The 22,982-nt window shown below is 36.3% G+C and overlaps 1 protein-coding gene across 5 annotated transcripts in view; it reads left to right on the top strand.

The window, feature by feature from the left end:
- The window catches only part of LOC128017095 (dysferlin), a 68,337-nt gene that overhangs the window by 18,380 nt on the left and 26,975 nt on the right, over positions 1–22,982 (top strand). For 3 of the 5 annotated variants that reach the window (XM_052602286.1, XM_052602284.1, XM_052602282.1), the window contains exons 20-40: positions 783–907; positions 1,012–1,118; positions 1,204–1,399; positions 1,977–2,123; positions 2,224–2,355; positions 2,979–3,145; positions 3,249–3,363; positions 3,485–3,590; positions 3,692–3,834; positions 5,143–5,316; positions 6,895–6,982; positions 7,074–7,151; positions 12,245–12,426; positions 13,511–13,651; positions 14,095–14,124; positions 14,621–14,656; positions 14,778–14,819; positions 17,968–18,069; positions 18,238–18,399; positions 19,857–20,022; positions 20,387–20,460. In XM_052602286.1, the coding sequence (XP_052458246.1) occupies positions 783–907; positions 1,012–1,118; positions 1,204–1,399; positions 1,977–2,123; positions 2,224–2,355; positions 2,979–3,145; positions 3,249–3,363; positions 3,485–3,590; positions 3,692–3,834; positions 5,143–5,316; positions 6,895–6,982; positions 7,074–7,151; positions 12,245–12,426; positions 13,511–13,651; positions 14,095–14,124; positions 14,621–14,656; positions 14,778–14,819; positions 17,968–18,069; positions 18,238–18,399; positions 19,857–20,022; positions 20,387–20,460 (2,513 nt within the window). The remainder of the gene's footprint in view (positions 1–782; positions 908–1,011; positions 1,119–1,203; positions 1,400–1,976; positions 2,124–2,223; positions 2,356–2,978; positions 3,146–3,248; positions 3,364–3,484; positions 3,591–3,691; positions 3,835–5,142; positions 5,317–6,894; positions 6,983–7,073; positions 7,152–12,244; positions 12,427–13,510; positions 13,652–14,094; positions 14,125–14,620; positions 14,657–14,777; positions 14,820–17,967; positions 18,070–18,237; positions 18,400–19,856; positions 20,023–20,386; positions 20,461–22,982) is intronic. The other 2 variants (XM_052602283.1, XM_052602285.1) reach the window with 2 other exon arrangements.

The following is a 22,982-nucleotide window of genomic DNA, read 5'->3' on the forward strand; positions in this document are numbered from 1 at the left end:
ATGTCATTTTACTTATAAATAACAGGTGGATATACATAACTGATTGTCAGTAAAAATGTGTTAAATACTCCTATTGTTTTACTAAATATCCTCTAGAGTAACCTGAATCCTTGAAATACTAATATCTTTTTATTCTGGTACTTTTAATGGGTCATATATTCACTTTAAAAAATGTAGGGTTAGTATGTTTTTTTTATTTTATTTATTTACTTATCCAGAAGAATGCATTTCATTTTAAAGTTTTATAAATTTCAAAACTTTTATGTTGTAAAAAAATAATATTTCAAATAAATGGTGTTCTTTTAAACATCATATTCATCAAAAAAATCCTGAATCCTAAAAAATGTATCACTGTTTCAACAAAAATATATAGCAGCACAAATCTTTACAACATTGATAATAATAAGAAATGTTTCCTAAGCACTAAATCGGCATATAAGAATGATTTGAATGATTCTGAAGGATCACGTGACACTGAACACTGGACTAATGGTTGCTTGGTCTTACCACCATAGGAAAAAAATGACATTATAATATATGTTAATATAGAAAACAGTACATTTAAATTTAAATTATAATTATATTTTTACTGTTTTTATTCTATTTTTGATCAAATATAGCCTACCAATTTGAAAAAAAACTAAATAGTAAGATTGATGCTTTTTATTACATCAAATGCATTTCGTTTTAAATTGTTATTTAGATCTAAACACCTACTCACAAGCCAATGAGTGCTACTCAAGTATCTAACATGACTTCCACTGTTTTACATGGTTATTTAGGCTGCCATTACTACTACCTGCCATGGGGAAATGTGAAACCTGTGGTGGTCTTGTCTTCAGAGTGGGAGGATATCACTCTTCGCATAGAGGCCCTAAACATGCTGCTCAGCATAGTCGACCGATTGGTGAGGAACATTTAACATATGGCTCCAATCAACACTTCAAAATATATCAAGGCACAATCAGTTGTAATTTTATTTCCTAATATACGTTTTACTGTTCATAATAGGAGTCAAACCTTGAGCAGGTACAGTTGATGCTCAAAGCAAGTAGCGATGAACAGGAAGTGGAGCAGAAGGTTATCCAGCTGCTTGATGATGTCATAGCCGACTGCAGGTTCTGATGCGCTTTAGTGTTTTGTAAAGCTGTATCACTTTCACTGTGTCAATCTAAAGCACCTCTTTGTGTGTATGTGCTGTAGTGAGGAGCTTCCTGAGTTGGATAAATGGCCTTGTGTGACTGCGCTGGATAAAGCTCTGAGGAATCTGCGCAAGTTTAACATGCAGCAGATAGTGCAGGCGGCTCTGGCGCTCAAACACGGACCAGAGACCGAACTGAGTGCAGTGTTGGAGCAGGTGGAGGACTGGATCCAGAGACTCCGCCACCTTTCTGAGGAGGTGAAAGAGATGGGGCCTTAATGTCTAAAGCTCTGCTTCCACTTGGTATTAAAATGCGTTTAGGGTGACTCAATCACAAGTGGTCAGCTGGTCTTAAAGGGATAGTTTACCCCAAATTAAAAATTCTGTCATCATTTGCTTACCTTCAAGTTGTTCCAAACCTGTATGAATTTCTTTCTACTGTTGAACACAAATTAAGATATTTTGAAGAAAATAAACAAAGAGTTTATGGTAACCTTTGACTTCCATAGTATTTTTTAAAATCTTAACTGTTAGGTAAGTGGTGGGGTCTTTTGTGCATTTGTCGAATCTACAATACGAAAACAGTGCTGTCAACTACATTTTTGACTGCTTCTGGAAGTGGTCAATAATGGACAAGCTCAAAACCCTTTAGATCCCATTCGTATTTAGTGTTGTCCACTTGTGATTGGTGCAGTGAAAATGTATCTTCACACCAGTTGCAAACAGGGTCTAAATTACCTACACTCTTTTTATTTTGTTTGTGCTACTTACACATGGTTCAAATAGTGACTCCATAAATAATAAAAAAAAATGTTTTAACCTTTCTTTATTTCAGCCCCAGAACAGTCTGCCAGATATAATAATCTGGATGCTTCAGGGAGACAGACGAGTGGCCTACCACAGAATCCCTGCTCATCAAGTTCTCTTTTCCCATGGTTATTGCGGAAAGCATTGTGGCCAACTTCAGACGGTTTTCATGAAGGTAAACACACTATTTGGGATGCAAAGCTACAGTACAGATGATGAATGGAACTGCAGGGGCATGGATAAATCACTATCTCTGTGTGTAATGTTGTGCCCAGAATCCACAGGAAGATGGGGGATATAGTAAGATCCCAGCTCAGCTCGGGGTCAAGGTGTGGTTCGGACTGACTGCTGATGTCAAATCCTTTAACCAGTTTGCAGAGGGCAAACTCTCTGTGTTTGCAGAAACGGTGGGTTTGATATTCCTTCAAATATTTGAATTAGTTTTGTTTCTTCATCTATTGCCACTTTTGCTGTGGACTTTTAGTTAATAATGTCTCTTAAAATACATTTCACACAATCACTAATTACTCATTTGTCTATTAACAATGTCCAACAGTGTATATACTACTTATTGATATAGAAATCAATTTCACAATAATAATAAAAACTGAAACATTTTATTGCACTTTTTTTTGAAGATGATCATTGTTTTAAATGTGCAGTAAGTAATTGTAAAACAATCTATTATAAATCATGTACATTTTATATGAAAGATTAGTATTTGCTGCTCTTTTAAACCTATTCGTTAAAGAATTTTGAACATCACCGTTTACACAAAACTTCCGTTTACAATATTGATATTAGCAATAAGTGTTTTTGAGCAACAAATAAGAATATTATAATAATTTTTGAAGGGTCATGTGACACTTATGACTGGACTAATTACATAATAAATTCAGTCTTGCCTTCAAAGGAATAAATTAAATTTTAAAACTGAAAAACAAAACGTTTTTCTTTTTTTTTTACTCTATTTTTAAATAATTGCAGCATTGTTGAACATAAGAGTGATTTGTTTATATTTCATATTCAGTATGAAAACCAGACTAAATTGGCTCTGGTGGGGAACTGGGGTACGACGGGTTTGACATACCCCAAGTTCAGTGACGTGACTGGCAGAATCAAACTCCCAAAAGAGTGCTTCAAACCCCCTCCAGGATGGAGCTGGACAGGAGACTGGTACGTCAGCCCAGAGAAAACGTGAGTACCGTCTTTATTATTATCATTATCCGTGATATCTACATCATTGAATGCCCTTTGAGACTGCATTACATGGATTTGTCTTTATGCTCACAATGCCCAGATTGCTGTATGATGCTGATGCAGGTCACATAAGCTTTTTGGAAGAGGTGTTTGAAAATCAAATGCGTTTGCCAGGAGGACAGTGGATTGGCATGTCGGAAGGGTACACAGATGTGGTTAGTTTGTAGTTGTATCATTACAAAACTGTACCTCTTTTTAGGTGAAGTAAGAGTTATTAGTTTTAATCAGTTGGCAGGAACTGAACTTTTGGTTCTTTATGTGTCCACTGGGGGGCAGAATGGAGAAAAGGCCATTCCTAAAGATGAGATCGAGTGTCCGCCCGGTTGGGTGTGGGAGGATATTGAGTGGAGTGAGGATCTGAAGCGTGCAGTGGATGATCAAGGTATGGATACTTTGAGTCTTTTTCTGCTCTTCATAGTTTTTTACACTAAGGAGATTTGCAAAAGGAATGTGTCTTTGCAATAAATCTTCTTCTATCTGAAGGGTGGGAATATGGAGTAACCCTCCCCCCAGACCGCCGACCAAAGTCCTGGGTTCCATCTGAGAAGATGTACCACACCAACCGCCGGAGACGTTGGATCAGACTCCGTCGTAGAGATATGCAGAAAATGGAGGCACTCAGAAAAGTACATAATTAGTCATTAGCGAAGTGTTGCCACTCGATTTGTTTTCAGTCAGAGAAATAACAAAGTTTCATATAGAGAGCGATTAACCAAAGAAGAATCTTGGTCCAGGCTTCATTTTGTTCTCTTTGAATTGAGGGGGTTTTCTGGTAAAGCTCAGGGCGGCGTGACACAAAGAGCTCTGTGTAGTCTCAGGAGGTCTTTCCCTGTCCCTGAACGCATCTGGGGAGAGGACACCTAATTAATCATGCCATCTGAGAATAATCTGAAATCAGTCCCACACCTCTTATCCACTTTACAGGAAAACCTGGGTCCAACTATAAAGTCCGGTCACAAATGTGCCTAATGTTCATCATCCGTATGAGGGTGTGTAACAGAGAGAGAGAGATAAAGAGTTCTTGTTTCATCCTGTGAAAGTCTTTATCCAAATAAGCACAAACGTTTGAGTAAAACACACTTTGATAATAAAGATCTAAAAATACATTTTTGAAATCACTGTTTCTGATAATAATAATAATAATAATGGTGTTAGACCGAAGAACATTAAAATATTTGCTTTCTAGAGTCTGGAGAGCGAATGGCGCTACATGGGCCTCATTTATAAAACACGTGTTATTCGTAAATCCATTCTCACATGCATTTACAAAATGGATTTAAGAACCATTTAGACACACATTTGTTCTTCTCATGTTTGAGGCTCAGCGTGTTTATATTTGGTTCTGTGCAGGAACCAAGTAGGGCTGCTAAATATGTGTAAATAATTAAGTGGAAAAAGTGTGTGAGAGAGTGATTGGGTAAAAAGGTGGTTTAAGATTATATATTTAAGTTATTAATGTAGCAATTTCCATTAATATTCTTATTAAAAGATGTCAACATTTAACAGGGATGAATGAAGTCAGTTGCACTTAGCTGACATGCGTTCACATTAACCTTATCCTAACTGTAAGCCGTTTTGTCCTCATTTCAAGCATCTACCCATCTATTGTTTTATAATTTGATAACTTTTTTGTGAAATGTTATGCTTGAAAATTGTACTTTTAAATAAATAATATTAATAATACTTAGACCACATAGATAGTCACAGTGAGATAAATCGGTTGTCCTCATGGTGGCACTCTTCAAGCATGGATTTAAAAACATTTGTCTAGTTGTAACTCCCATCTTTCTTCTCTATTAGATAACTTTAACTTTATTGCATTGTGCACCACTGGTTAGGATCATACAGAACATGCATATGAGAATAATAATTTAATATAATCAAGTTCAGTTATATACATTTGTCTTTTTCTGTGTGTGCTCACTCTTCTACAGCAGCGTCCGGACGAGTCGGAGCGCGAGGGCTGGGAATATGCCTCTTTATTTGGCTGGAAGTTTCACCTTAAGCAGAAGAAGACTGACTCCTTCCGTCGCCGGCGCTGGAGATGCCGTATGGAGCCGTTAGAAAAGACAGGGCCGGCGGCCATCTTTTCCTTGGAGTGTTCGCTGGTAATGAGGGTTGACTATTTGAGTGATGTGGAGCTGAAATTGGGTTGAGATTTAGAAAGAGAGACAGTAATGGAAGGAAAGGAAAGTGGTTGGGGAGAATCAGATGAAGGTGAGATGCATTTAGGACAAGGACAAGGCCAAGGCGAGAACGGGTGTGGAGGGCTTTGAGCTTGGACGAATTGGAGGTGCTGAGAGAGACTGGGCAAGCAATGTGGAATCAGCATGGTAAAATAAGGGCATCATGGGATATCATTTACAGGGAGACAGAGATGGAACAGTGAGTGTGAAAGACATTGTATGAATAAAGCCTAGTTAGTATACTTAATCTTTTACTCATAGTCTGGTCCACTGGGTCCATTGTTATGGATCTATTCTAGGCAGCTTTGGCATGAGATGTAATGTGGGCTTGACTGGCTTGAGAACTTATAGTTGATGAGGGTCTGGAATAGATCCATGGTGCAAGTGAAAGGCCCCGGTGCCTTGCAAAGGTGAACCTGAAAACTCTGACCCAGAGACATCAAGTATAAGCATCAAATACTCCGTTTAGTCTTTTTCAGTTATTTTCATATGATGTGGAGTTCATTTCTGTAACTTCCCTGCTAGATTAAAACTGATTCATTGGAATAACTTTCCAAAACAAAAGTATGAGAGAGAGAGAGAGTCATTTGGAACAAACTGACTGAATCAGAATCAGACTACAATGAATCATTTTCATAGAGAAATGACTATTTAACGTTCACTAGAATGAATCAGACTTTCCACCTCTACATGTACATTAGGGAGCCACTCTTCAATTATGATGAATTCCATGAATCAGATTAGTAACGGCTACATAAGAGATACGCAGCAGTTTAAGATGAACTTATTCAGTATGAATGAATTAGACTTAGAGAGAATCAGATTTTCCCATGCTACTTATGAGAGAGATTCATTTAGATTGAAATTGATTAACTAGAATGAATCAGATGAGAGATAGTTGTTTAAGACAGAGCAGTTTAGGACGAATGCATTCATTAAAATAAATCAGACTTTTCTGATTCACATGGGAGACTGAAGGCAAATTTCATTAAACCTCAGCTTGTTTGTTGCTAAAAGCTGTGTGCGTTAACATCGTGACATTAAAAATAGCGATTTAGCTTTTGGTTGCACTACACAGCTACTCGTTGGAGTTGAATTCCAAATTTTCTTCTTATTCTAGAGTTTTTTTTTTTATTCTTTCTCCAAAACCATACAAGGGTATTGGGTTATGTAAATATTAGGTAGCCACAAATGACATAGCAGTTTCTGTCTGGTTAAGAGACATAATCTAGCATTATATTCAGAGAAGGTCAGAATTTTCTTATGTGTCAAAAAGATATTCAAGTGTTTTGGGGCGGTGACATGTAATCACTTCTTGCCAGAGGTTTGTGGCAGTTGCCCTTTCCACAACTGACAGCAGAGTCATCATTAACACATAATTTGGTTACCCTTTTGGTTGGAATATTGTGATATGAATGCCTTGTCACCAGTCTACTGTATAGTTTGAAGGAGCATAATGTGTCTCACAAGTGTTCTTATTTTTTCCTTTTTTGTCAACAGAGCAGTGTTCCTGATGAAAAGAATGACGATAAATCAGTTACAACATCCTTTGGTGTTAACCGCCCGACCATCTCCTGCTTCTTTGATAGTAAGTCAAACATGTTTTCTTACTTCATTTAAAATCATGACAGTTTAAAATGATGGCTGAAACGACACTGATGTTCTTCTGGATTCTTTAGATGGGACTCTGTACCATTTGCGATGTTACTTGTATCAGGCCAGAGACCTGCTGGCACTGGATAAGGACAGTTTCTCAGGTGAGCATATAACACCTTCACTGTGAGCCAGAGGAAAAGGTAGATGTGTTTATTACCCAAACATAAGGGTTGTGTACAATTTGAACTTTTTTATTCCATTGCAACATTTTTTATTTGGTAATTAAATATTATTTTATAATTAAAATAGAATTGTATATTTTAGCATTTTGCTTTAAAAAAATGAAATACCAAAAGAGATATTAAGAAGTAAAAAAGAAGCCATTGTTTCAATTCAGAATTTTGCCCATTCCTGATGTAAATCAGGTTTTCCAAGGTCAAAAGCTAAAATTTTTTTACAAAAGCATAGCTACAGTCTTGTTGTTTAAAATCTGATCAAATCTATGCATAGTAACAAGAACTATATGCACCAGTTATTCATTTAGTAAAGCAGCTACATTTATTTAGGCAGAATCTGCATGTCTTGCACTGCGACCTCTCAGATCTTGAACTTGTGGTTATTCTCAGAATATACTCTTTTGAACACAGTATTAGTATGACATTCATACACACAGCAGGCATCTGCAAAATCTGCTTTTTAAAACATTTACTATAATACCACATATCATGAAGTGTGCTCTGCCAGCTGCAATGACATTTTGCAGAAGTTAACATACAATAAGTTATGTATTTCCAGGTCCTATAATTCAGGGTAATTGTTTAAAATCTGATCAAATCTATGCATAGTAACAAGAACTATATGCACCAGTTATTCATTTAGTAAAGCAGCTACATTTATTTAGGCAGAATCTGCATGTCTTGCACTGCGACCTCTCAGATCTTGAACTTGTGGTTATTTGCCTTGATTTTGAGTAATATACTCTTTTGAACACAGTATTAGTATGACATTCATACACACAGCAGGCATCTGCAAAATCTGCTTTTTAAAACATTTACTATAATACCACATATCATGAAGTGTGCTCTGCCAGCTGCAATGACATTTTGCAGAAGTTAACATACAATAAGTTATGTATTTCCAGGTCCTATAATTCAGGGTAATTGTTTAAAATCTGATCAAATCTATGCATAGTAACAAGAACTATATGCACCAGTTATTCATTTAGTAAAGCAGCTACATTTATTTAGGCAGAATCTGCATGTCTTGCACTGCGACCTCTCAGATCTTGAACTTGTGGTTATTTGCCTTGATTTTGAGTAATATACTCTTTTGAACACAGTATTAGTATGACATTCATACACACAGCAGGCATCTGCAAAATCTGCTTTTTAAAACATTTACTATAATACCACATATCATGAAGTGTGCTCTGCCAGCTGCAATGACATTTTGCAGAAGTTAACATACAATAAGTTATGTATTTCCAGGTCCTATAATTCAGGGTAATTGTTTAAAATCTGATCAAATCTATGCATAGTAACAAGAACTATATGCACCAGTTATTCATTTAGTAAAGCAGCTACATTTATTTAGGCAGAATCTGCATGTCTTGCACTGCGACCTCTCAGATCTTGAACTTGTGGTTATTTGCCTTGATTTTGAGTAATATACTCTTTTGAACACAGTATTAGTATGACATTCATACACACAGCAGGCATCTGCAAAATCTGCTTTTTAAAACATTTACTATAATACCACATATCATGAAGTGTGCTCTGCCAGCTGCAATGACATTTTGCAGAAGTTAACATACAATAAGTTATGTATTTCCAGGTCCTATAATTCAGGGTAGTCCTAATGTGAAGCAATTTGAGAGCGAACTTTGTAATTTTCTCTTTAAAAAAGGTCAGGATTGCCTAAATTAATAGGAGCATTTTATAAATAACAAACTCATAAAAGTGAAATCTTTTGAAATGTAATGGTAAAGGAACCGTAGCTGAGCTTACATCAGAGGGGGTGAAATATTGTGCCTGGCACAGACTGGGTCAAGGGTACTTTTGACTTTTACGTATTTTTACAATGGTGTCCATGAGAGAAGATATTGGCAGCAAAGATGTAAAAAATGTCATTTTCAGTCTAGTGGTTAATGCATGAGTTCTGAGGCTGTTGCTCTCATGGGGGACGCAAGTTTGAATCTAGCTTGCAACGTATCCCATTACCCTGCTCTCTCCCTATGCCATTCTGTTCTTTAACAAGTGAAAAGCTCTTAAAAAAAGGCTAATCAAAATGAGACATTATTTGCTGAATTTGTGGCTCTGCTCTGCCGTTTTTCTCTTTGATTTACTGGCGCTGGTTTCTTTTTTGCCAACCTAATTTTTCATAAGAAATAGTCTTCCATGAATAATGTTTCATTGTATTGTTGTGTAATGAATATTGTGGAATTGTGATACCTTATATTAATATGACCTATTAATAAACATGAAAAGGGGTTTTTAATGCAGAATGTGATGTGCAAAAAAACAAACAAACAAACAAAAAAAACTTCATTTAAAAAGTCATGTATAAAATGACTTTCTTGGCAACACTGGAGCAGTAGTTCACTAAGCTTTAGTCTGTTGCCATGGTCTAAAGTTGTGGTCATTAAATTTTTAACCCAGAGAACTAAACGTCATTGAAATGCAGGCAAAATATGCCTGCTGGTTATCACACATTAGAAATGTCTGGTACAAATCTGCTATGCATGGAAAAACCATAGTCTAAACATAGGAACAAAGCAGACAAGGATGAAAAGAAAAAGGAAAAGGGACATTAAGGTGGAGAAAGATCTGAAGTATATTGTTTTTTTTTTGTTTTTTTTTGCTAACTTGGAAATGTAGCTATCCGGGATATGCATTTAAGGTTCATTCTAAACCCACAAGAGCAGATGAAAAAACATTGAGGATGCTTTTAAAAATACAGGCCTGGTATAAATCAGGCCAGTCTGGTGCTCTGATTACAAATCTACAAATAGTTTCGGGTCAGTTTCTTAATGCACAAAACCCAGCCTAGATCTTTTACAGGGTTCTGAGCTCTGAGGAAAATGAATAAATCAAGTTGGAGGAAGAAATCATTTGCCCTCGGTGTGCTTTAGATGGAGTTTGGTAAAGGGAAATGATCGATGGACCGCAGTATTTATAAAGTGTTTATAAATGTAGAGCTGCATCAGTGCTTTGGCTACTGGAGGAGAATTAGAGGAAGTCAGAGGTTTGGACCAGATGCTACAAGGCTGTAAAAGTCAGATTACATTCAGATATCAGCAAAAGCTATCTATCTATCTATCTATCTATCTATCTATCTATCTATCTATCTATCTATCTATCTATCTATCTATCTATCTATCTATCTATCTATCTATCTATCTATCTATCTATCTATCTATCTATCTATCTATCTATCTATCTATGTTTAACTCCAATTGCTGGTCTGTCTGTCTCTTAGTCCATCCTTCCATTCTCTCAATCTGTTTGTCTTTCTGTCTGTCTATCAGTCACGGTCTCCCTGTATTTCTATATACTGTATCATTCACTGTACATTTATTTACATGCATCTGAATATGACTTTTGCACAGTTAAACACTGTATAATATTAATATATGAAAAATGATCCATAGTCAGATTTCTTGGTTGACTTTCCCTGTTTTCTTTGAGCATGTCATTGCTCCCAAGGGTCATGCATCATGTTTGAGTCGTGCACGTGGGCAGCCGTCAACATGTTCAGTCCCACAATGCCCTTGGGGAAGACAGTTTATTTACTGTTCACTGTAAGCAGCCAGATTAGACACTGCCTGTGTTTATTTCCCACTGGCTCCTGGGTAACAGTGCACGCTCCCCATTGCTTGTTTATTCTTTTGTTTATTTGAGCCACTGTGTTTGTGGGAAGTAGGAAGTTGTGTGTGTGCATGTGTGTAACTGGGCTAGTTTAATACGAGCTGGGAAAAGTGTCTGTTTCTCCCTCCCAAGTGAAACTATCCCACTGAGGCTGCTTTATGTCGACTGAAATAATAAACTTTGACTGTCTCTCCAGTTTATGGCATTCCTAAGTAGTAGATGTCACTCTCTTATTTTTTGGCACCTTAAGTGCATATGTTTAATTAAATGTTTGGATGTTGTTTAGTTTAAAGGTATAGTTCACCAAAAATAAAAATCCTGCTTATTTCATTACTCACACTCATTAAAAACTCATATGTTGCTATTTTTTAAAGAATGTACACATTCCTATTTTCAGTGACAGTTCATTGCTCCAAAATAGGACAAAAAAGTAATCCATATTACATAATTGTTCCTAGTGTTCTGAAGTCAGATTAAAGCTTTTGTTTAAATTCACATTTTGATAAAACTCACATTTGTGCTTGCATTCAAATGGCTTCTTTAGACAGTCACATATGCCTATTTGTAGAAAAGTGTAATTTAATAGCTACAGTAACATCTTACATTTCAGTCTATACCACAGAGCTGGCATATATTGTACATACTGTATGGACACCTTTTTTCTTTTTTTTTTCTTCTTTTTTTAGCACTATGGGCTTATATCAGCTATTCATTTCATTTTTTATTTCTATTTTATTACATAGAGATTTGGAATTGGAATGACAGAATTTTCATTTTTGGGTGAACTATCTATCCCTCACTTAAATTCATAAACACTCATTCATGCACATGTATTGGCTAACTCACTCATCTTTTTTCGCTTTGTCTCACAACCACACATCATCTTTCAGACATTTCATAGACCTACTGAAGTTCAAAAATGGTCTCACCCTCCCTTCATCAAACTCAGGGTATCTCTGGCTCTTTTCACTTCTATAATAGATTTTATATTCTTGGTCCCCCTCTACAGAACCAAATAAAAACAGAAATGCTTGTGTTTACTGATGCATTGAAATTCTTGTCCTGAAGAGAATGTAACAAATCACTGCCTCAGTCTTGATGGCAAACAGACTTCAATGAGTTGATGGCTGCACATCTTTCTAACTCTTGATGCAGTTTTTCCCATTTCATTTATCCATCTATGTGTCAATAACCTCTGTTTGACCTAACGTAGCCTTTCTTATTTCAGTTGACAGTTTAATACTCGTTTTTGACAGTATATAAATGCACATTACCCATAATTTTCCCTCTCGATGTGAACTTCCAAATCATGCCATACTTCATCACTTATTTTGACATGAAAATGAGATGCAATTCATTAACCTTTAACTCTTTTTCTCTTTAATTAGATTCCTATGCCATTGTGTCCTTCCTGCATCAGAGCCAGAAGACAGTGACTGTTCGGAACACACTCAATCCCACCTGGGACCAGACCCTCATCTTTTATGAAGTGGAAATATTTGGAGACCATCTCGAGGCTGAGAGGAACCCTCCACACATTGTGGTGGAACTGTATGATCAGGACACCTATGTGAGTTTTCATTGTGTTGGTATGTGTTATCTTAGAAATGAGTGTTTATTGTCAAATTTGACTTTTGACCAGCGACATGAAGTCTACAGTAGTTTAGAGTTTATTCAGGTGAAGAACCACTTGGTTCTGAACCAAGTGTTAGAACCAACTTGGTCAGGCAGAAATCGTCTGACCAATATCAAAGTGAGTTTGCTCAGAAGTCATAACATCATGCAAGTACAGCTTATGTCTATTTGAATGAGGAAAGACTGAAATCTGTCCAACTGTTTGACAAAATTATGTTTAAATAATGGATTTAAAAATAAACTTAAAATCTGACAACAGTGGTATCATATATTGCAATTTTCTAAACCAGCGTTGTTTATAGTTAACTCAAATGAAAACTATTAAAAATTGTTTTCGTTAATTGAAATTAAGCTAAAATAAAATAAAATATAGAAAACTTGAGGAACTATAATTAGAAATGTTGCAACTTACTAAAATAAAAAAAAAATAAGTTACTAAAGAATTATTTAGAATTATAAAAGTGCTAAAATACTAAAATTATAAAAGTACTGAAACTAAAACAGTATTAAAAATAATCTAAGTATAAATATAATCCCACCCGCCTGAATGAAAATAACAAAAGTAGAAGCAGTAATAAAAATTACAAAAGCAGAAAAACAACTGTAATTTGCCACTTATAATAATAGTAAATCATGCTAAAAAAATATTCACACCCTTAATAAAAAAAAAAAAAAAAACACTGCTTACACTTTTTCAGGCTGGTCCAGCTATCTTGTAATTTGCATTAATTAAACCAAACCTGTTTTAGGCATAGACACAATATTAAAATATTAAATGTTAATGATTACATACCACAATAATAGACTAATATTGGAGACCTTAATTCAAATAAAGAAGTGAAGTAAAGTCAAATAAAGTAGTGTTAAACTACTATTTCACAGACAGAAAGCTAAGACTATGAAACATCTCAAACAAAACTCTGAGTGACGTTCTGTCGGAGGCTTAGACTAATGGCACATAGGTTTCACTTAATGTCTATGAATCTGAACATGCTTGATAAGCTTTTTGACCCCTGCAGGGTGCAGATGAGTTTATGGGCCGCTGTGTTTGCCAATCTTCAATGGTGTCTTCCCCTCGCCTCGCCTGGTATCCCATCCAGAAAGCTGGGAAGCCTGCTGGGGAACTGCTGGCTGCTTTCGAACTGATCCGCAGAGATAAAGTAAGAGTTATATGAATTATTTTCCTCATAGTGATACATATAATTTGTTATATTGTAACTGACATCTGTGGCCTTTATTTTCCAATTTGTAGTCTCTTTGTGAATGACACATGACATAAGACCTTAAAGGTCACAGTCCTTCACAAATAAGATGACCTCAGTGATGATTCTTTGCATCTTCTAGACCCATCTAGCACAGCTTATGTCTGTAGCATCTCTGTTGAAAGAAATGCTTTTGTTATGAGTTTAAGCCACAAGTGTTTACATGACACATATCACAGCTTCTCCAGAACCGCAGAGGAAGTTTAGTGGCTCCTTCACCCACACGGTTATATTTGTATGCATAGCGCCTGACAACATATGATTTAAAATGCAAAACATCTCTTAGTTTTTATAGTACAAAATCATTTATTCATTGATCTTCATTCTTTCTTTCTTCACAGCCTGCAGTTCATCACATCCCTGGTCAAGAGGTTAGTCATATTTCTTTAAGTTGCCCATCTTTTTTTGTTATTTTCCCCTTTGCACAAATTACACACACACTTCCTGTCCTCCAAGTCATCGTTATTCCCTGTTCTCCCAGTCAAGCACGACTGAGTAATTGGATAGAGCTGCTGTAAATGACATAAACATCACTGAATCTGAACCGGTTTCACCAGCCCTGTCTGTCTGGAGACTGGCGCTGCTCAGCAGCTCTCAGTTCAGGCAAGCGGCCCTGTCTGGGCAATGCAGACAGCCAGGAGACTGATTGGAGATGCCAGTGGAGTCTAAAAGTGCCAGAGGCCCCACCCAGTCCAAACCTGCCCAGCTGGCATCAGTTAGAGTGGGATAATCACAGAGAAATTGAATTAAAGTGAACCCTTAGAGAACAGTCAAACCACTCACCCACACAAACAAATGCCCACACAGTAACACTAGTTATTTGATTATAAAAGTCTTTTTTTTTTCTTCTTCTTCTTTTTCCCACAGGGGGATATTATACCACCCTCACATATCATGGATGAGGTAAGTGTTGGTAGAAGATTCAGTAAATAGACAATGAATCTTATTTGCAGTTGTTCCAGAGCATCTCTTTCCTGTTCTGTCGTTCATTTTCCCCTCTGTGTTTATTTTGGGCATCTTCAAGCTTGTGATTCCAGGGTTCCTCTCTGACAGTCAACAGCAATGGGTACAAGCATGAATGCATACACACAAACACATCTCACTGTTTTTAGTAGAACATTTTGATAAAACACAGGATAATGTGGTTCCACCATATTAAACCAGAACTAATAATCACAAAAGTCATTCAGTCCTTTATATAGAGGTCAAGCATTTCTTCAAATGTTAAAACACAACTCAATGTGTAAGATACTGAACTGGAACCCAGAATACAGTAGTTAGCTCCAAAATGTCATTCCCACTGGCTGTGGACATGGTGTGCTGAGATAGAGATTTTTGTTTTATCACTGGTGGGTAGATTCCCTCCAGAACTCATTGCACTTCTACGCACCTCCTTGATTTTTTTGAGTCCTGCCAAGGACAAGATCTTGAGGGAGATGGCTTGAAAATTATGGAGGCCTTTTTTACAGTGTAAAAATAGGAGAAATGTGGTCCCAATTTATCAATATTATTATTATTCTTCATTCCTGTAGTTCAAGGCAAGGCAAGGCAAGGCAAGTTTATTTATATAGCACATTTCGTACACAATGGTAATTCAAAGTGCTTTACATAAAAGAAAGTAAAATAATCATGAATAAAAATAATAACAAAAATAAAACAAGTAATTTTAAAACTTTTAAAATGATTAAAACATTTAAAAACAGTTAGAAAATGATTTTACATAAAAATAATAATAATAAAACAATAATAAAACATAAAACAGTAACAATATAGTGCAATCAGTTCGGACATTGCACAGTGCTCATTCAACAAATGCACAGCTAAAAGATGCGTTTTGAGTCTAGATTTAAATGTGACTAGTGTTTTAGCACATCTGATCTCTTCTGGAAGCTGATTCCAACTGCGGGCAGCATAGTAACTAAAGGCAGACTCCCCTTGCTTTGTGTGATCCCTTGGTATTTCTAACTGACTTGATCCTAATGATCTGAGTGCTCTGTTAGGTTTATATTCAGTGAACATATCTGCAATATATTTCGGTCCTAGGTCATTTATTGACTTATATATGAGTAAAAGTACTTTAAAATCAATCCTAAATGTAACTGGAAGCCAGTGTAAGGACCTGAGGACTGGTATGATATGCTCAGATTTTCTGGTTCTAGTCAGAATCCTGGCAGCAGCGTTCTGGATGAGCTGCAGCTGTCTAATGGTCTTTTTGGGAAGGCCAGTGAGGAGCCCATTACAATAGTCCACCCTGCTGGTGATAAAGGCATGAACAAATTTCTCCAAGTCTTGACTGGAAACAAAACATCTAATTCTTGCGATGTTTTTTAAATGATAGTATGCTGATTTAGTTACTGCTTTGACATGACTACTGAAACTAAGGTCTGTCTCCAGAATCACACCAAGATTCCTGACTTGATTTTTAGTTGTTTGACCCCTAGAGTCAAGGTATGCATTCGCCTTGAGCACTTCATCTTTGTTTCCAAATGCAATGAGTTTTTTCCTTGTTTAACTGAAGAAAGTTCTGCCCCATCCAATTATTAATTTCATCAATGCATTGGCAGAGCGAGTCAATGGGGCTGTAGTCATTTGGAGATAAGGCTAGGTAAATCTGGGTATCATCAGCATAGCTGTGATAGGCAATTTGGTTCTTTCTCATTATTTGACTTAGTGGAAGCATATACAGGCTAAACAAGAGCGGTGCAAGAATTGACCCTTGTGGGACTCCGCATGTCATGGATGTCCACTTAGACTTATGCTCTCCTAGACTCACATAATAGCCTCTCCCTTCTAAGTATGATCTGAACCATTTGAGTACCATCCCAGAAAGCCCGACCCAGTTTTCCAGTCTCTCTAGTAGTATGTTATGATCGACAGTGTCAAACGCAGCACTGAGATCTAGCAATACCAGCACCGATATTTTGCCAGAGTCACAATTTAAGCGAATATCATTTATTATCTTAATGAGTGCTGTCTCTGTGCTGTGATGTGGTCGGAAACCAGATTGAAAATTGTCCAGGTATCCATTTGAGTTTAAGTATTTGTTCAGCTGATTAAAAACTACCTTTTCTATAATTTTGCCTATAAAAGAAAGATTAGATACTGGTCTAAAATTGCTCAAAATTGTGTTATCAAGATTGGTCTTTTTCAGGAGGGGCTTTACAACTGGAGTTTTTAGGGAGTTTGGAAATGTCCCAGAAAGAAAAGAGGCATTCACCACTTCTAAGAGATCTGAGAGATCTCATTTATCAAGAACATGTAAATTAGCCATGCTTCCTTGAAGGTGTGTCTGTTTTAATGACATTCTTTTAAATCTTTGCTTAAGTTAGAGTAATTCTCCATGACAGAAACATATGTCCAAAGGCACAGAGAACCACTGTATTCAACACTAGTACCATTCATCATCAAACAATTGCACTGGCACATCACAGTCCTGGCTAACCATTGCTTACGTGTGTGTGTGTGTGTGTGTGTGTGTGTTGTGGCTTAATTGCTAACTCTGATTGGCATGTGAAGTCATGATATTTTACTTTTTTTTGATGCTATTAGTAACCAGTTCCTTGTTTGTTTTCACATGCATTTTTGAATTTGGGTGCGTCATGCAAATGTACTTCTAGAGAAGAATGGAAACATAGTCCTCTAAATGTATTCTAAATGTACATTTTGTGTGGTTTTTGAAACAGTGAAGGCATTTCAGCCATCCTTACATGCTTGTTGTATATAGTTAAGTGCAGAATATCCACATCAGAGTTATTTTACATACTGTTATTGTTTTTAATAATATTTTGGATTAGCTTTTATTTTTACATTTTCAGTTTTCATTTTTAGTTTTTCATTTTAGTTTACTTTTTTTGTAATTTTGTTATATGCTTTTGTTGTTGTTTTTGTTATTATATGAATATCATTGTTTGAGTTTAATTAATTCTTATTTCATTTTTAATTATAGTCTTTATTTATTTCCGGTTAAATAAATTTTTGTTTATTTCCGGCTATTTTAGTGCTTCTCGTATAACCTAAAAAATTAAGTTGAAATTGGTTTAATTAATTTGATATGTTAAAATACTGGAAAAAAAATTCAAATGTATGCTTAAAGTTTTTATCGTTCAGTTTTATTTAAATTAAAAAAACTATTTTTAATAGTTTTAGTTTTATTTAACGATAAAAGCACTTATCCTTATTAACTTTTCACTTTATGCTTTGCTCTTCATTCTTAGCCAGAGGCCTCTGATTTGCCTTATCCACCTCCACAGAGGGAACCTAATGTCTACATGGTGCCACAGGGCATAAAACCTGTCCTACAACGCACTGCTATTGAGGTAAGCCCAAAACCATAGCTTACCCATTTATAGTTTAAAAAGCTTCTAGTGCAGTATAGACTATTTGAACCTCACAAAAAGCACTGCCATTTGGCTGTTTTACTATTCATGATTACTTTAGGACATTGCACCTCATGTGCCTTAACCTTTTAACATTTGAACTCTTAGATACTGGTGTGGGGTTTGCGTAACCTGAAGAGTTTCCAGTTGGCCAGTGTGACATCTCCCAGTCTTCAGGTGGAATGTGGAGGATGTGTGGTTCAGTCATGCGTCATTCGAAATACTAAGAAAAACCTCAACTTTGATGTCAACACCCTGTTTATTGATGTCGTAAGCTCCTGTTTTTTTTTTTTTTTTTAATCTACATAATTCTGTTTAAAATTAGGTCAAATTGGGAAGATTAGATATGCTAAAATTAGGTATGGTTTAAAGGAATAGTTCTTCCAAAAATGACCCTCAGACCATCCAAGATGAATGTAGATGAGTCATTTTCTTCATCATAACAGATTTGGAGAAATGTAGCATTACATCACTTGCTCAGCAGTGGATCATCTGCAGTGATTGGGTGCTGCCCGTAAGAATGAGAGTTCAGACAGTTTATAAAAACATCACAACAATCCACACTTCAGTCCTGCAATAAATGTCTTGTGAAGTGAAAATCCGCTCCATCATTAAGGTGATTTAATCTTAAACCATCACTTTTTAATCCATATTAATGATTCCTCCAGTGAAAAAGTTCATCCCCTGTTGTTCTCCCACATCAATATCTACCGAAATTTATTTAAAACTGTTTTTGCTTGTAAACGGTGATTGATGTGTGCAGATATTTCTCTCCTGATTCAGAAGAGATGACTTTTTCACTGTAAAAAAAAAATAATAATTCGGATTAGAGGACAGTTTTAGGCCTACTGTCAGGGGACTTTTAGCTGGAATCAATGTTTGAATTTAAAAACATCTTAATAATGGATTTGTTTATTGCAAACAGGCAGCCTTTGGATTACTTACATTACTTGTCTGTTATTGTAAGGTTTTTATCAGCTGCTTAGACTTTCATTCTGACGGCACCCATTCACTGGTAATAGTAAATTAATCAAAATCTGTTCCGATGAAGAAACAAACTCATCTTGGATGCCCTGAAAGCGAATAAAATGTCAGTATATTTTTATTCTATTTATTAACATTTTCTTTTAACTTATTCATCAAGGCTGAATACAAAAAGAACACATCTATTGTAACATATTAAATGTTGATGACCTTTGGCTGAGCACTCTTCAGAGATTTCTTGTAGATTCTTCAAATAGAAATCTGGTTAAATTATACATTTTGTGTTGCAGCATGCTGCTAACCAGTTGAGACAGTCTTGTATACAATGTGGTCATGGTGTCCTTCACACTGTGGATGTTTCATGAGCGATGACTGGCACAGTAACAATGTTCCCCAGCAATGAGCGTCAGTACTTAATTCCAAAACGTAAGATAGTCTGGATTCTGTTCCAGTACTCATCTAGAACTGGGAAGCATCACATGGAAAGAATGCTGAATGACTAGCAAAGTTATTTGCACTGTCATTCGTGGTCACTCCTGTGCCATACTGTGTCATGTTTGCCTCAGTTAAGGGTGTGAAATTCTTGCACAGAGGTACTAGAGGAGAGAGAGAGGAAAGTTCTGCGGAATAACAACAGAATCTGAGAAAAAAACAAGTCATTATGTTAGAAGTTAAAGGGTTTGGAAGCCTTGCATTTCTTTAGGTTCATATCTTTGCTATTTGTAATCTCTTTTTCATTCTAGCGACTGCCCAAGGAAGAGCTCTACATGCCCCCATTGGTGATCAAGGTTATAGACAACCGTCAGTTTGGCAGAAAGCCTGTAGTGGGCCATTGCACTGTCCACTCGCTGAATGAGTTCCGCTGTCAGCCAGAGAGCCTGGACAGAGACTCTACAGAAGAAGAATTTGGTGAGATAATAATAAGAGAAATGAGTAAATACCATTTGTACCATATTGTTTCGACCTGCACATCAATAAATAATTACAAAGGAGCAGCAAGTAACAATTAAGTATAGAAAGAAAGAAAGAAAAAGAAAGAAAGAAAGAAAGAAAGGATATTGGAGAAAAGTAAGTGTATTTTGAGCTTTTTTAGGGTATAGACATATTAGAACCTGTTCTAATTCGGAACAGAAATCATTATTTATTATTTATTATTCATTATTTTTTTGGTTCTCGGTTCCATTAACAGTTCTCGAATTTGCATTTTTCTGATGATGTGGATGAAACACTATATTTCATGCTTAGAATATTGATGATATATTTCCATCAACAGAGGCAATTGCTCACACCCCTAGAGATGACTTCCTGGTTGATATTGATGATAAGGAGCCGCTCATTCCTGGACAGGTATGATCAGTCTTTTTAACTGCAGCTTACAATGTTGAACATTTCCTTCTTTCTTTTAGCTGATTGACAAGGGAATATGTAGTGCTGCATCTAGATCTCTTTTGAAATTCTAGAAATCTTTATCTTTAAAATCTAGCAAATCAAAAACAACTGGAAAAGTCATGTGGCCTATGAATATTGAGGACAGTAGGGTCAAACAGTACAGAACCACTGCTTTATAGCTATTGAATACACACTCTTTTTTGTTGTCTTTGATGTTAGTCCCCTTGGCTGCTATTCAGTTCCTTGTTGGTCACATAGCTTGGGTTTCTCCAGATTTGTTTAGAGCCTTGTTAGAATTAGAGGTAGGCTGTTATAGCAAGGTTAAGCACTTCTGATCATATACACCACTTTATTAGGTCTTCTATAAGGATGCAACAATACAGTTAGCCTTCAGTTCAATACATACCTTGTTTTTTTGTCCATGGTTTTTGTTTTTGGTTCTGATGGCTTGGCACGTCAAATTGTTTTTTGCATTTTAAACCGCTTCAGGTAAATTATCTAGGATGAACTGTGATTTTTGCTGAAAATCGGAACATGTTACTTTAACAGAGGAAAAAAAATGTATATGGATGAGGCTGTGTGAACATACCTGAAATGATCCAGGCTTTTATGTAAACTGTCTAAAAGAATGTATTCTAGCCTGAAAAGAGCTTGCATTCCCATTATTGAGACACATATACTGTAGAGTGAAAACAGCATCATAGTCTACTACACTTGCACAAGCAGAAATACATGCAAAATATTCACAAAATACAGTACAAATACACACTAATGGCAATACATGTTAGAACTGTAAATGCAATCAATGTACAGTACATTGTGACATTGGAAGGAAAGGAAAGCATTGATGTTTAGACAGTGAATAGAGGAAGGCTGCTTCTTGAAGGACTGAGAGACAATGGGTATCGTAGTATTGACTTTAAAGGGATTATAAACTGAGAAATCAAAATTCCCTTGATCTTTTGACATATAAGATGTCATTGTACTATAAAAACATCCTGTAAGTTTCTGAACTCAAAACTTTATTTTCTTCTTGTACTGAAGCCAGCGTCCTGTAGTCTGTAGTCTGTTAAACATACACAACCAATTGCCAATTATAGAAGTGGGCGTTTACTTCCGAGTCTATGATCTGCTACACCTATTCAAACAAAGCATTCTGATGAGGAGGGTCAAAACTGTACAGAAAATAGCCTATTACTTCTCAACTGAGAAGTTTTTTGATGTAAAAATCTTGATAACATGTTAAGTGGACCTCAGAGAACAGTACAACATAATAAAAAAGGTAGTCCATGACCCTTTTAATTCAGTTGCAACAATTAGCAGAAATTCTGAAAAAATAATAATAATCTATTACTTTATATTTAGGCTGTGATTTCTATATGAGATGTAAGATTTTGGCCAAGCTACCCTTGTAATGTTGCTATGGTGCATGTTAATCAACTTACAGCATAATTGGGGCAGGAGTCTGATGAAAAAATGAATTCAGTAACATGATGGAATACTATTTGGCACTTTCATATATGATGAAGGCTCACACCATCTTGAGACAATGACACGCTTCTCTTTCTGAGAAAAAGAGAGGCCAGCTCTAATGACGCCTCCTCGAGCTGTCATCAATTCCCTCTCATAACTACAACCTAAAAATACTCCCCAAAAAATAAATAATAACAACATAAAAAATGATCAAGGGGGATTAGGAAAATTGAAAAATTGTTTCCATGTCTCAGCTTTAACCTCTCAGCCTTTATTTGTTCAGTCCCTGGAAGAAAACGAGACTAGAATATCAGATTCGGGACCGCATGGCCCACTTGGTTTCCTTGGAAATGGATCATGCTCACAAACGCCAGTTTATATCGTTTTTCGACCTTCCAGCCTGGCTGGCAGTGTTTCCCTGTGGATGTGAGGTGCTCTGTCGTTTGCAGAGTGGAAAGAGGAATACTTCATGCTTGCCCTTTTGAGCTCAGTTTTATAAGCCCACGCCCAGCTCCAGTTATGGGCCATAAATGGGACTCTTCTGCACTTGCCACCTTTTCCATTGATCTAATCCAAGAACAAGATCGAATTTCATGTATTCCACAGTATGCGACACAGTCAACTTACATTCATCAATTAGTAACCAAATGATGAACCTGAAATGTCACTTAACACAGTGTCCACTGGCCAGGATGTCAGTCCAAACGCTAAAGGCCATTCAGATGGCATCATTGGGCACACCATTTGTGGTTTGACTAGAATCAGTTGAACATACAGTAACTGCATGTCTGACTCTGAAAATGTATTGCTGAATACACAGTTAACACCTCCTCCAGTTCTGCTCCTGATTTCAGATGTCTTGTGAACAGGGCACTATGAGCTTTATTTATAAATGTGCATTTGTGTGAGGACTGCCATCAAATGGTTCTTTCTGGACATAATATAAATAAAAAAGGGACCACAACCACAGAATCCCCAGTGACCCTCATTTTTGTGTATCAGAAATG

This window comes from Carassius gibelio, chromosome A7 (genome assembly GCF_023724105.1).
Source record: "Carassius gibelio isolate Cgi1373 ecotype wild population from Czech Republic chromosome A7, carGib1.2-hapl.c, whole genome shotgun sequence".
In the NCBI taxonomy this organism is placed as follows: Eukaryota; Metazoa; Chordata; class Actinopteri; order Cypriniformes; family Cyprinidae; genus Carassius; species Carassius gibelio.